We start from the raw sequence: 13,833 nt of genomic DNA, 5'->3' as shown, positions 1-13,833 counted from the left end.
CTTGCAGAGCAACACTTCCTACCATACGCACAATGTGGAATCTCTGCTTTCTAAATGTGCCTCCGGGCTTCGTCCGTGTATGATTTGGCTACATGGTGCTTTCTGGGCCAGATAACAAGAATGAAGCGATGAATGAAAGCAGGGGAATTTCCTCCCAGTATGAAACACAGACACTTTTTTATTTTGGCGTCCAATTGCTTCATCAGTATTCATTCATCAGGGACAACGAGAATAATTAGTTTCCTCAGCATGCAATCACCGAGAATCACAGCAAGTGATTCATCAGCCCCAGAAATTAGTATATTGGAGGGTTTTAAAGCAACCCTGGAAAGTGGGGGGGGGGGGCAGAAGGGCTTCTGTTGTGCTGCAGTTGGACTTTTGCTAATGACTTTGAGGGGTGGGGCTTCTAACCAGAGAAGCTGGGGTCACCATATGCTACAGGTGAGTTTCCTTTAAGAGAGAGCAAGGGGTTTTTAAGTAGCTTTGCAGCAGATTCTTTTTTTTTAAAAAAAAAACTCTTAACAGATGTGATTTGTTCCATACGTAAAAGCCAAAGATCTGTTCTAGCCTGGAGTTGTTTTATGCGGGGGATAAAACTTCTGTTTGCTGTGTGTGTGGAGAAAGAAATATTGGTCGGGCTCATCACCACATACTGTAGAATCAAGGATCAAGGGTATTTCAGTGGCTTGAGGATATTTTTACAGCTGGACAGCTCCTTGTCTGGAGAGACAATGGGAGAAGAATATCAGCATTGGGCCAAAACGTATGGGACCATTCCCCATAGTAAAGATCATCAAACCAGTCATGGTGCAATTGAAATTGCCCCAACTGCTAGGGAAGATACATCTGGTATTCCATAGTAGCTTCTTGAAACCCATGGTCGAATCAACCCTGAAGCCACTACCCCAGTAGCCCCCAGACCCGGTGGTCATAGGGGGCCAAATCCATATGAGGTGCAGCGAATCATCAATTTGAGGTGGCACAGGAGACAACTCCAATACTTAATCAGGGACAGGGTCCACATAAGGGGTAGCAGCCTCATTCTCTGCAGCCAGCTATCTTCAGCTCTTGTCTTTCCCAATAGGAAAACCTAGAGCTGAATCTTCATTCTCATCAATGATGAAATTCCACAATAAATCTCTGAGCAGAACAACTGAATGGAGAGTCCTCCGAATTTGCTCCAGGAAATATATGCAATGGGAAGAGCGGTGTTCACATAGAGAATGACAAGAGGCCAATGATGAAATAGTTGTTATAGCAATAGCACTTAGACTTGCACTATATTGCCAAAGGTATTCGCTCACCCATGCAAATAATCAGAATCAGGTGTTCCAATCACTTCCATGGCCACAGGGGTATAAAATCTAGTACCTAGGCATGCAGACTGTTTTGACAAACATTTGTGAAAGGATGGGTCGCTCTCAGGAGCTCAGTGAATTCCAGTGTGGAACTGTGATAGGATGCCACCTGTGCAACAAATCCTGTCGTGACATTTCCTCGCTCCTAAATATTCCACAGTCAACTGTCAGCTGTATTATAAAAACGTGGAAGTGTTTGGGAAGGACAGCAACTCAGCCACGAAGTGGTAGGCCACTTAAACCCATCCAACATCAGTGTGTGACTTCAAAATTCGCTTCTGGAAGAATGGTCAAAAATTCCCATAATTCCCTGAACCTTGTGGACAGCCTTCCTAGAAGAGTTGAAGCTGTTATAGCTGCAAAGGGTGGACTGACATCATATTGAACCCTATGGATTAGGAATGGAATGTCACTTACAGTAAGTTCATATGCAAGTAAAGGCAGGTGATCGAATACTTTTGGCAATTTAGTGTATATACTGCTTTACAGTGCTTTACAACCCTCTATAAGTAGTTTTACAGAATTGGCATATTAGCCCCAACAATCTGGGTCCTCATTTTACCCACCTCGGAAGGATGGAAGGCTGAGTCCACCTTGAGCCTGGTGAGATTTGAACTGCCGATTGCAGTCAGCTGGCAGTCAGAAACAAATCTAGAAACTTTCCCACATTTAATACCCAGTTCTGACAATTTCTTCTTTTCTCACGCTTCCTCAAACCTCTGCAGCGCTGGCACTGGACGGACTGGTTGCTACATTGTCCTGGATGTGATGCTGGATATGGCTGAGTGTGAAGGAGTTGTAGACATTTACAATTGTGTGAAGACTCTGTGCTCACGGAGAATCAACATGATTCAGACTGAAGTGAGTTTTTCAGGATGGGGTAGGGTAAAGGGCATTGTTCCAGGTAAGTTTGTCTGTGGAAGAAGCACTTTTGGGGCAAGTTTGAAAGACTCCTTTGTGGTTGGTATGTGATCCTTTGTGGCACAATCAAAACAACTGGATTCCATATTATTTTGGCAACAATGTTTTACTGTGTAGAATTTTGGTACAAGAGCATTACAGCTGGATCTTCTGTACATAAAAAAAATGGCGCTCTGTGTGTGTGTATGTTATGGAATGCCTCGAGCAATTTCAACCAAATTTAGTACACAGATGGAAACAAATACTGTGGGGATTAGACACCCCTAATGCCCCACGAGTTGTGTGTTCTGTTAAGATACAGCCTGTTGTGCCTTAAAATAGCTTCTACTGTACTATCGTAAAATGGCTTCTACTGTACAGCCGAGTGGAATTGACATGGTAACGGGTTCACAGTACTCCACAAGGGGGCTCCCTTTGGTAAGAGGGAAAATCTAACATTAGAAATTACATTTGGTCCAGACATTTCCACCTATAAATACCTGGGCAACATCGGGTTATCGGCTAGTAATGAAATAAAATTCTGTCCTGTCAAGATCTTTCATTTGCTTTATATTGGCTACTATTTTAGTTCAGGTAGCATTGCATTTTTACTACATAGCTAGACCAGTTATTATTATTTTATCATTATTTATTTTTAATTAATAAATACATACATAAATTATTATTATTATTTAGTGTATGATGAGAACATGGCAGAAGAGAAGTAAACATATACACACAATCCAAGTAATTATATACAAAACCTCTACAGTGGCCTCATGACTTGGTGTTCAATTCAGCTATCAGGCGATCACCTCTGGTGTTGCTTTGTGCTGATCTTCTAGGGAACGAGAGAACACACATAGGGGAAAATCTTGCACAATGCTTTTAATAGTTTGCACATCAGCAGCACAGCATGTTAAGCCCGTGTTTCTCAGCTTTAGCAATTTTAAAATATGTGGACTTCAACTCCCAGAATTTCCCAGGCTTCTGAATTCGAGAAGTTAAAAGTCCACACATCTTAAAGTTGCCAAGGTTGAGAAACACTGAAATAGACAAGGGACTTATAAGTTCTGATGAGGACCGTTCCCAATTTTATCTGGAGATATTTTGGATCTTTTATCCTATGTAAAATCTGTCACTGCTATAAATGCCTCTATATCCTAATCAGCCACGTCTCAAAAGCAGAAGAAGCTGGTATGGTCCAGATTAACCAAAAACAAGTGCTGTGTTCACATGATATGTCATTCCCAAATAAACATTCTATTTAAAATGGGCTAGGATAGTGGTCCAGCTTTGAAACATAGACACCCCCTCCCAAAGGGCATTTTAATGATTAAGAGGATTCGATGGTCAGAAGAGAAGTACGCCTTATATCTCCAGTTTGCTTGTTCTTATACTGTTCATAGAATCATAGGATTGAAAGAAGCCTTGGAGATCTTCTAGGATGGTCCCAAATGATTTTTTGGGAAGGAAACACAATCAGAATTGCAATCAGAATTGGTTTCAGGATTGTCCAGCCCAGTTCCAACTGCGAATTTCAAGTCTGCTTTGAGCCATTTTGATCTTTTGATTGAGAAGTGACATGCAAATGATGCATTTCCGATGTTCTTAACAAGTCTTCATTTTTTTTCATTCCTATTAAAGGAGCAATATATCTTCATCCATGACGCCATATTGGAAGCTTGTCTCTGTGGAGAGACCAGCATTCCCATCAGTGAGTTCAGACCTACATACAAAGAGATGGTTAGGATAGATCCACAGAGCAATTCATCTCAGCTGCGGGAGGAATTTCAGGTGAGTAATTGAAAACTGGAGGTTTTCTTGAAACCTGGGCTCTTGACCATGTTCCTATGTTCCCATTAGCATAATTCCAAATAACAGTTACAGTGAAATAAATGAGAGAAGAGTTATAGGAAAATAACAGTGAGAGAAGGTTATGTTTGCATTGTGTATCCTCCAGAAGCATCTAGTTCAGGGGTCTGCAACTTTGGCCACTTTATGACCTGTAGACTTCAACTCCCAGAATTCCTCATGGCTGGCTGAGGAATTCTGGGAGCTGAAATCCACAAGTCGTAATGTGGCAAGGTTGGAGATACCTGATGAGAAACCAAATGCTGGGTTGAGACAAGCCTTGGCTTGATACAGCAGGCTTGTTCTTACGTTCAACCCTGGAAGACACATCCTTGTGTTTTGAATTACAGCTTTTCCTGGAGCACATAGCAATTGAATGATTTTCTTCTTTTAAAATAAAGAGTGTATTCATTTGGATTTTTATCCTGTCTTCATTACTTTATAAGTAACTCAAGGCAGCAAGCATTTTATTTATTCATTTGTATCCTGATTGTATTATTTTTATAAATAACTCAAGGTAGCAAACATATCCAACACATCTTTCTCCTCTTATTTTCTGCACAACAACCCTGTGAAGTGGGCTTGCCTGAGAGTGACTAGCCCAGGTCCCCAACTGGCTTTAATGCCTAAGGCAGGACTAGAACTCACAGATCCTGCTAATTGTCCCAAAGTCGTCCAGATGGCTTCCATGCCTAAGGCGGGACTAGAACTCACAGACTCCTGCTAATTGGCCCCAAGTCGTCTAGATGGCTTCCATGCCTAAGGCAGGACTAGAACTCACAGTCTTCTGGTGATTGGCCCAAAGTCATCCAACCGGCTTTCATGCCTAAGGCGGGACTAGAACTCACAGTCTTCTGGTGATTGGCCCAAAGTCATCCAACCGGCTTTCATGCCTAAAGCGGGACTAGAGCTCACATTCTCCTGATGATTGGCCCAAAGCCACCCAGATGGGTTTTATGCCTAAAGTGGGATTAGAACTCACAGTCTCCCAGTTTCTAGGCAGCCTCTTAATCTTAGTCTTAAGTGGATATCTTAAGTGGTGCTAAATTTCACCTGCCAATAAGATTATAAAATGCTGCCTAATCTGGTTTCTTCGTGTCCAGCAGACTCTGAATTCTGTAACACCCCACCTGGATGTGGAGGAGTGCAGCATTGCCCTTCTACCACGCAATCGCGAAAAAAATCGGAGTATGGATGTGCTGCCTCCAGACCGGTGCCTCCCTTTTTTGATCTCCATGGATGGAGACAGCAACAACTACATCAACGCGGCCTTAACTGATGTGAGTTCATCTCTTGGATGGCGGCAGTGATGGGATTCAATGTTTTACTGCAGGTTCTGTGGGCGTGGCTTTGTCGGCCTGGCAGGAGAAGGATACTGCAAAATCCCCATTCCCTCCCCACCCCACTTACCTGCTTTCCAGCTCCGTTCTCCTGTTCAGGGCAACAAAAGAAGATCAGCTGGGAGGCAGCAGGGGCGGGGCCAGCCTATTTGCCCATTCTCTGAACTGCTCAAAATTTCCACTACCGAACCGGTCAGAACTGGCTGAATACCACCTTTGGATGGCAGGAATTTGGTGGGAAAGTCATTGGCCAATCCCATCTGCATTTCCTACACTAACGTTAAGTTTGTAAAGTTAGGTTCCAAAATTGGATGCGAGAAAACAAAATCCCAAGAAGTTAGAAAAGGTTTGGGAGGCAAAGTTTTAGGATCAAATATATAAAACGCTCAAAGCTTTAAATAAGGTTTGGGAAAATCACTATGAAACTTCTATCAGGAGAAAAAAAAGTCAACTGTAATCTACTTGCCCTTGTTCGCCAATTTAGGCTCTTCTCCTCAACATCACATTTTCTCAGTTTAGCTACAGTTGATTAAGTGCTGCCACCTAGCTAGATAATTTGGGTTTTTTTCTTAATTGAAATGAAATTGACTATTGATCAGTACCTCTCTGAACCTCACTAGTTGATAGAATTTGATAGTCTCCTATCAAATTGATAGTTGTTGTGTCTTCTGTATGGGTGAATGATGATTTGATATTTAGCACTTAGATCCAAACATTCTTATAGTTGGTTTCCTGGTTAATTCTGTATGTCTCTGAGCCTTGATGCTGTACGATAGAATCCAGCCCTTGTACCTCATTTTAATTTAATCTATCGGACAAACTGTGTCTCTTTTAGTCTCACACATCTCAACACACACAGCTCCACACATCTTACAGTTTCCAAGCTTGATAAACACCGCTGTAGCTCAGTGGTGTCCAACCTAGGCAACTTTAAGACCACAAGACCACCTTCTGGACCTCAACTCCCAGAATACCCCAGCCACCCATGCTGGCTGAGGAATTCTGGGAGTTGAAGTCCGCGAGTCTTAAAGTTGCCAAGGTTGGACACTGTTCTGACCTGGGCTTCCCAACAGCATGAAGTAAACTCCTTGTTCCGACAAAAAACCCTTTTATTAATTGACTGTGAATTCTGCTCATTCACATCCAGCAAAGTCTTTCAAGGGGGAGGACTTATGGTCACAGACCTTATCTGGCTTGGAGAGCTGCCAGGCTGATATCTGCAAAACTTGGAAAGGAGTCTCAGAGAGTCATGAACCAATTAAGCGAACTAGTTGTCTCCTGCAAACTCCACATCCCTTTCACTCCTCTTTTACTGACTTGGATTTGCTTACCTCTGTATCATGGTCACTTAGTGCTGGTTATCACATAATATTAGATAGAGATACAGTTTTTCACCAAACAAACTGACTCGCTGTTTGTATTCAATGTGAACGCTGGAAGGTGACAAATCCATTTGTTCTGACCTAGGCTTCCCAAGAGCATGAAGGAACTTCTTTTCCCAACAAAAAAACCCTTTATTAATTGACTGTGATTAATTTTCTGCTCCTTCACATCCAGCAAAGTCTTCCAAGAGAGGATTTACAGTCACGGATTTTATCTGGCTTGGAGAGCTGCCAGGCTGATATCTGCAAAACTTGGCAAGGAATCTGAGAGTCAAATAATTGTCTCCTGAAAACTCCACTCCCCTTTTGCTCCTCTTTTATTTCCTCTGGGAGGAGCCATTCACCGTCCACCTGTGGCCTTACTCCCAGGTCAATCCTTGTTCTTTAGCTGTTCCCTTCATCTGGCAACTCTGTGCATGCGCACACTGGGAACAGGCTCCAGCTGTTCGTCTGCCTCACTGATGTCTGACTCTGAAGGCAGCTGATAACTGGCATACTGTCCTAGCTCCCCCTTTGCCTCCCACACAGAGCCCTCATCAGAGCCTTCCAGAGACTCCAGGACTGGCCCCCATTTCTCCCCAACCTCCTCACTGTCCAAATCTGCTGCCAGCTCCATTGGCCACTGGCAGGCCACAACAGAGACCCCTGATCTAGATATTGCAGAATTACAGTTCCAGCATCTGCTGCTGTTGGAGCTGCTGGCACTTACAATGTGGCACATAGAGAAACATTGGAAGCACCTTTAAATTAATTCAAAACATTGTCTCATACAGTCACGTGTCAGCGATGCCGCATGTGCTTTCCTTTGGCTTCCTCTTGAGTTAGAAAGTTCTGATTACATCATCACCTCCACCAAAACCCCGGTAGATTGCACTCTGTCTAGACAATATGATTGAGTTGCGTTATTTTATGCCAGTGTGTCATGCAAACAAACGGTACGCTAGCTTCCGGGTAAGGGTAGGGCCAAAGAAAGCTACATTGCCTGAAATAATCAATCACATCTTTCAATTAACCAAGGAAATGGCAGCTAGCTAGGAAGAACGGGAACAATCACTTTGAAAGCCTGCCACCATGTAACTGCTCCAAAGGAAAATGAATTGTCAAGAGTGAAAAGTTTCATCTGTATTTTTTTTTCCTACTTCTTTTCTTTCACCATCATAGAAATGAAATGATTTGATTGGGATTTGACTTAGGCTGACTCAGTGAAGGAAGGCCGTCCTTCAGTCTACCTTAGAACCTGATTTCTTCTACCTTTGTTCCTTTAAAAAGAGTATTTTCAAAAAGCATTTGAGCAGAGGGCAACTATTCCATTCATGGGTACTTTTGTTGTTGTTAGTTGTGAAGTCATCTCCGACCCATCATGACCCCATGGGCAACGTTCCTCCAGGCCTTCCTGTACTGTACCATCCTCTGGAGTCCATTTAAGCTCATGCCTGCTGCTTTGGTGACTCCATCCAGCCACCTCATTCTCTGTCGTCCCCTTCTTCTTTTGCCCTCAATCTTTCCCAGCATTAGGCTCTTCTAAAGTGAGTTCTTCCTTCTCATCAGGTGGCCAAGGTATTTGAGTTTCCTCTTCAGGATCTGGCCTTCTAAAGAGCAGTCAGGGTTGAGCTCCTCTAGGACTGACCGGTTTGATTGCCTTGCAGTCCAAGGGACTCGCAGGAGTCTTCTCCAACACCATAGTTCAAAGGCCTCAGTTCTTTGGTGCTAAGCCTTTCTAGTTCTCAGCCAACTATACCTTAAATGATGTACATCTTCTCAATTTTTACTTTAAGATAAAGATACACTACACCAGGGTGTCTCAACTCTGGCAGCTTTAAGATATGTGGACTTCATCTGGCTGAGCAATTTTGGAAGTTGTAGTCCTCTGGTCTTAAAGTTGCCAAGGTTAGAAATCCTGATCTAAATATTTGCTCCCTCCTTCGTCATCTAAAATACTTTTTGTTCCATGCTTTTAACCAACTATGTTGCAATTGTGATTGGAGAGCAGACTTCCTGGAAGAATGACCTTGTCAGATTAGGTAAGGTTCATCTTAACGCCAGCCTAAAATTTTTAAAAAAGAGAGAACCAAGAGCAGATAATGTGCTTCTCCCTCCCTTTGAATGTGGTATTAAAGGATTGAGATGATTGGTATTAAGAGATTGAGATATATTGCTAGTAAAATTTTACTTCACCCAGAATTCTGAGAGTTGAAGTCCACCCATCCTAAAGTAGGAGAGGTTGAGAAACACGACAATACCCATTGAATAATTGTTTCAGTTTTTGGTTTCCTACCTGCTTTTACCAATCTCTTTTGTTCTCCTCTAGAGCTACACCAAGAATGCTGCTTTCATTGTAACCTTGCACCCCCTACAAAACACCACAACAGATTTCTGGAGGTTGGTATATGACTATGGGTGCACCTCCATCATTATGCTAAACCAGCTCAACCAGTCCAATTCTGCCTGGGTAAGTGAGAGAGACCCACTTGTCGTATGACCATCTCTATTGCACTACTAATTTTGTTCCAGGTCTATAAAGCGTTGCCCCAGGAACAGGGGGACCCATATTCAAGATCTCCCTTCGGGCGTAAAACCTCTCTGATAATTTGGGATCACTCACTCTTAGTTCAACCTATCCCACATTTGCCTCAGCTTCTGCAGTTTGAAAGCATGTTATATGTGAGTCAGGGGTGGGTTCTGGCAGTCACTATTGCCGGTTCGCTGTTGGACGTGCAGCGTGCATGCACATTTGATGTGCACTGCACTCACATTGCAGTTCAATAAAAATTGCTCTGCACATGCGCAGAAGCAAAAAAAACAACAAGGTGGCCCAGGGGAACTGGTTTGGGGGTGTGGCAGGCCTGGGTTGCTGCCGATTCCAGCGACCGAGGCTACCAAACCACTACTGGTTCAGCTGAACCAGTCTGAACCAGTAGAAATCCACCACTGGTAAGTAGATTAGATAAGTAGATAGGTGAGTAGATAAATAGTGCACTTCAAGGTCCTACTTACCACCTATAAAGCGCTCCATGGTAGTGGATCTGACTATTTGAGAGACCGCCTCCTGCCAATTAGCTCCCTGCGTCCCATCAGATCGCACAGAGTAGGCCTCCTCCGAATTCCATCCGCCAGTCAGTGCCGACTGGCGACTACGCGGAGGAGAGCCTTCTCAGTTGCAGCTCCGACATTATGGAACACCCTCCCCGTGGAGATCCGTACCCTCACCACAGTCCAGGCCTTCCGCACAGCCCTGAAGACCTGGCTATCCCGTCAGGCCTGGGGATAGGATTACTCTCACCCCGCCCGAATGTTGAATGAATGTTGTGTTTTTATGGATAATTTTCTTTTATTCACGATTTTTTTTTTCCTTTAAGTCTTGTCTTGCACCCCCTTCCCCTCACTATTGTAAGCCGCCCTGAGTCCCTCCAGGGAAAAGGGCGGCATATAAATTCTTAATAAAATCTAAAATCTAAATCTAAAATAGGTATCACTTCAGTGGGAAGACATACCAGTGCTTTGTGTGGATGGTTAGAATCCTGCTGGTGCTGGACCTTCCTACTTGCAATGCCTGTTTTGTGAGGCCACTTTAGTGGAGGGAGAGGATCCCAGATGCTGCTGCTCATCTTTCTATCTAGTGCAGAATAGCACGCCTCCTGTGGCAAACCTTGGTAAGCGCATAAGCATAAAGCCAAACAGGGCTAGCGGTCTTAGGCAGCCAAACTACTACACTGCATTAGCTTTGTTGTCTCTTGGCTAATGTCACATCGCTGTATGCTAAATAAATAAATGAATCAACCTACCCCACAGAGTTATTCCCGTGGGACAAGTACTGAGAAGAAACTTACGTACACTACTTTGAGTTCCTGGAGAAAAGGCAGAAATCTAAATAATAAATATGGCGACTGAGCAGGTACTCTGAGTTCTTTGCCCTGAGCAAAAAAGAAAAAAAGATGGGATGAAATAATCAAATGATAAGTAGGATTGGAAGAGCAATTAAGAGTGTTCTCCAACTTAACCATGTTAAGGTAGGAAGTCCTGGACTCTCCAGCCAAACTTATATCAGTTTACATTTCCTTCACTGGTTCTGTGGGTGTGGCTTTGTGGGCATGACATGGCTTTGTGGGTGTGGCTTTGTGGCCGTGGCAGGGGAAAGATACTGCAACATTCCCATTCCCTCCCCACTCCTGGGGGAAGGTTATTGAAAAATCCCCATTCCCTCCCCACTCCACTAACCTGGTTTCCAGCTCCGTTCTCCTGTTCAGGGCAACAAAAGAAGATCAACTGGGAGGGTGGGAGGCAGTGAGGGTGGGGCCAGCCTATTTGCCAGTTCTTTGAACTACTCAGAATTTCCTCTACCGGTTCCTTAGAACCTGTCAAAACTGGCTGAATACCACCTCTGCTTTCCTTGATTGTTTGGGGTGCAAAACCTGCCATCTAAACTCCCCATTCTGTGACCCAAGGTCCCTTCAAAGTAATTTTAAAAACTGGTTGCCATTTTTTCTTTCTCCCTCCCCCCACCCAAACTTTTGTTTAGATTTTGGGTCTTTTATAGGCAGAAGGCTTGAAACAGCATAGGCGTAAGACTATTTCTTTCTCTACTCCTTAAATAGCTAAGAATGGAGTCTGGCTTGAACAATTTTTGGAATATGGCCATCCACATGCTGAGCAGATGCTGCTGCTGCCCTCCAGCCAGTGGAAGTTGTGCATTCAGTGGCAAAGAACAGTCACAGCCAGTCACTCTAGATTTATTGCTTTGAAAGAAAAGAGGGAAGTGGGCAAAGCACAGCCAGCCATTGGCTACCATTGAGATCATTTTGTAGGCGCACAGCTGAAGGGTATTTGGCCATTGTAAGTCAGCTGAAGAGGCCTTGCTGACCTGCTTCCCTGATCATTATGGTTTGCTAAATAAATCACAGATGATTGGGTTTGCACAGTGGACTGAGATGGAAGCTGGCAACTAAATGACCAGGGAAGACCATTCTGGGAGATCATTCAATCAATGGGTGGAAGGACTGCTGCCAGAAACACATGCATGCTTTTAAGTGACATTAGGTGGCATCATGCAACCTCCTCCAACCTGGTGCCTTCCGGTATGTAGGTAGATAAACTATAGATCCCCCCCAAATCTAAGTCCATAGAATGTTTATGCTTCCCTTTGTCATGCTGGAGCCCTTGAACATCAACTCATGTCTATGCCTTCTGAGAAGTTCTTAAAGTTGATGCTTAAGGGCTCCAGATAAAAGCAGGCATAAACTTCCTATGGATTTAATTTTGGGAACTTATGGTTTAGAATAGAATAGGATTCTTTATTGGCCAAGTGTGATTAGACACACAAGGAATTTGTCTTTGGTGCATATGCTCTCAGTGTATATAAAGAAAAATCAAATATAATACATTCATCAAGAATTATAAGATACAACACTCAGTGATAGGCATAGGTTACTAATAAGCAATCAAATTATTTTGTGACTCCATCCCGCCACCTTATTCTCTGTTGCCCCCTTCTTCTTTTGCCCTCAATCTTTCCCAGCATTAGACTCTTCTAAAGTGAGTCCTTCCATCTCATAAGGTGGACAAAGTATTTGAGTTTCATCCTCAGGATCTGGCCTTCTAAAGATCAGTCAGGGTTGATCTCCTCTAGGACTGACCGGTTTGATCGTCTTGCAGTCCAAGGGACTCGCAGGAGTCTTCTCCCGCACCATAGTTCAAATCATACTAAGAAACAAATAAAACAATATAAATTGTAAATATACAAGCAGCATGGTTATAATCATAAATGGGAAGAGATAGCTACTAGGAAGGATGAGAAGAATAATAGCAATACAGTCTTTGTAAATTATTTGACAGTGTTGGGGGAATTAGTTGTTTAGCAGAGAGATGGCATTCGGGTGGAAAACTGTCCTTGTGTCGTCTTGTTCTTCTTACGTATTTAGATAATGTATTTAGGTTATGTATTTAGATCGTCAAACTGTAGAGCATTTGGGAAGTTTTGAGTCTCCCTCCCTAAACCTCCAAAGCACTCTTGTTGGGTTCATGGCAGTTTTAAGAACCCATTACAAGCCCATAATGTTAATTTGCTTGATTTTTTTTGAAAAGCACAACATTAATACTGTAGACTCTTAATGGACACCTTCATTAAATGGATGATTTTATGAGTCAAGATCAGACACTTCCAGGGCCAATGACCCAACTTATTGTCGTACTATGGATACTGAATCAGGGAGGCAAATGAATTAAAGGACCACCCTTGGAGTCAGGATGAGTGTTCTTTTGTCAGTCTTGCTGGCTGAGTTAAAGGGGACCACTGCGTGCTCAATAAACAGGAGAGGAAAATAAACATTCGTCTCAGTGCTACCATATCAGGAGGTCTAGTAATACTGCAGGGCCAAAGGGAGTTTATTCAGGAGTGAAATTAACTCGGGAAGCAATTGACACAAAGGGAAATCCAAGCAGTGAACTCTGTTGCAACAGGGCGATCTAAGGATTGGGGCAGCTTTATTGGAAAAGAGAAGAGAGGCAGAACTATTTTCATCCTACATAAGAAACTTATCTGGTTCTTCTCTGGTCTTCGTAATCAGAGTTGTGCAGCACATTTTAACCAAGTCAGTTGAAAAAAGTTTCCGTCTGTGTCTGTACAGCACGCTAGGTTTGGTTATTTTTTTAACTTTGGTGTGCATTTTGGCAACTTAACGCATTCTGCGAGTTCAGCCTTTTGGATGAGTTTATGATTCAGATCCAGGAAATGGGCTGATTAAAACAGACGAACTATATGGACATTGTGCAAACATACTTTAGATCCACCCTATCAGATCCCCATGCTTCCCACTATGTACAGTACGGTGGCTCAGTGGCTAAGACGCTAAGTTTGTCAATCAGAAAGATTGGCAGTTTGGTGGTTAGAATCCCTAGTGCTGCATAATGGAGTGAGCTTCCATTACTTGTCCCACCTTCTGCCAACCTAGCAGTTCAAAAGCATGTAAAAATGCAAGTAGAAAAATAGGGACCACCTTTGGTGGG

The 13,833-nt window shown here is 43.2% G+C and overlaps 1 protein-coding gene across 1 annotated transcript in view; it reads left to right on the top strand.

Annotated features, from left to right (window-relative positions):
- The window catches only part of LOC116516210 (receptor-type tyrosine-protein phosphatase U-like), a 68,932-nt gene that overhangs the window by 32,035 nt on the left and 23,064 nt on the right, over positions 1-13,833 (top strand). The window contains exons 8-11 of the mRNA XM_032228633.1: positions 2,084-2,219; positions 3,906-4,055; positions 5,216-5,392; positions 9,143-9,283. Coding sequence (XP_032084524.1) covers positions 2,084-2,219; positions 3,906-4,055; positions 5,216-5,392; positions 9,143-9,283 — 604 coding nt within the window. The remainder of the gene's footprint in view (positions 1-2,083; positions 2,220-3,905; positions 4,056-5,215; positions 5,393-9,142; positions 9,284-13,833) is intronic.

The sequence above is a fragment of the Thamnophis elegans genome, chromosome 12 (genome assembly GCF_009769535.1).
Source record: "Thamnophis elegans isolate rThaEle1 chromosome 12, rThaEle1.pri, whole genome shotgun sequence".
Taxonomy (NCBI): domain Eukaryota; kingdom Metazoa; phylum Chordata; class Lepidosauria; order Squamata; family Colubridae; genus Thamnophis; species Thamnophis elegans.
Note: the sequence above shows the minus strand (reverse complement) of the source record. Positions and strands in the feature narration are given on the sequence as shown.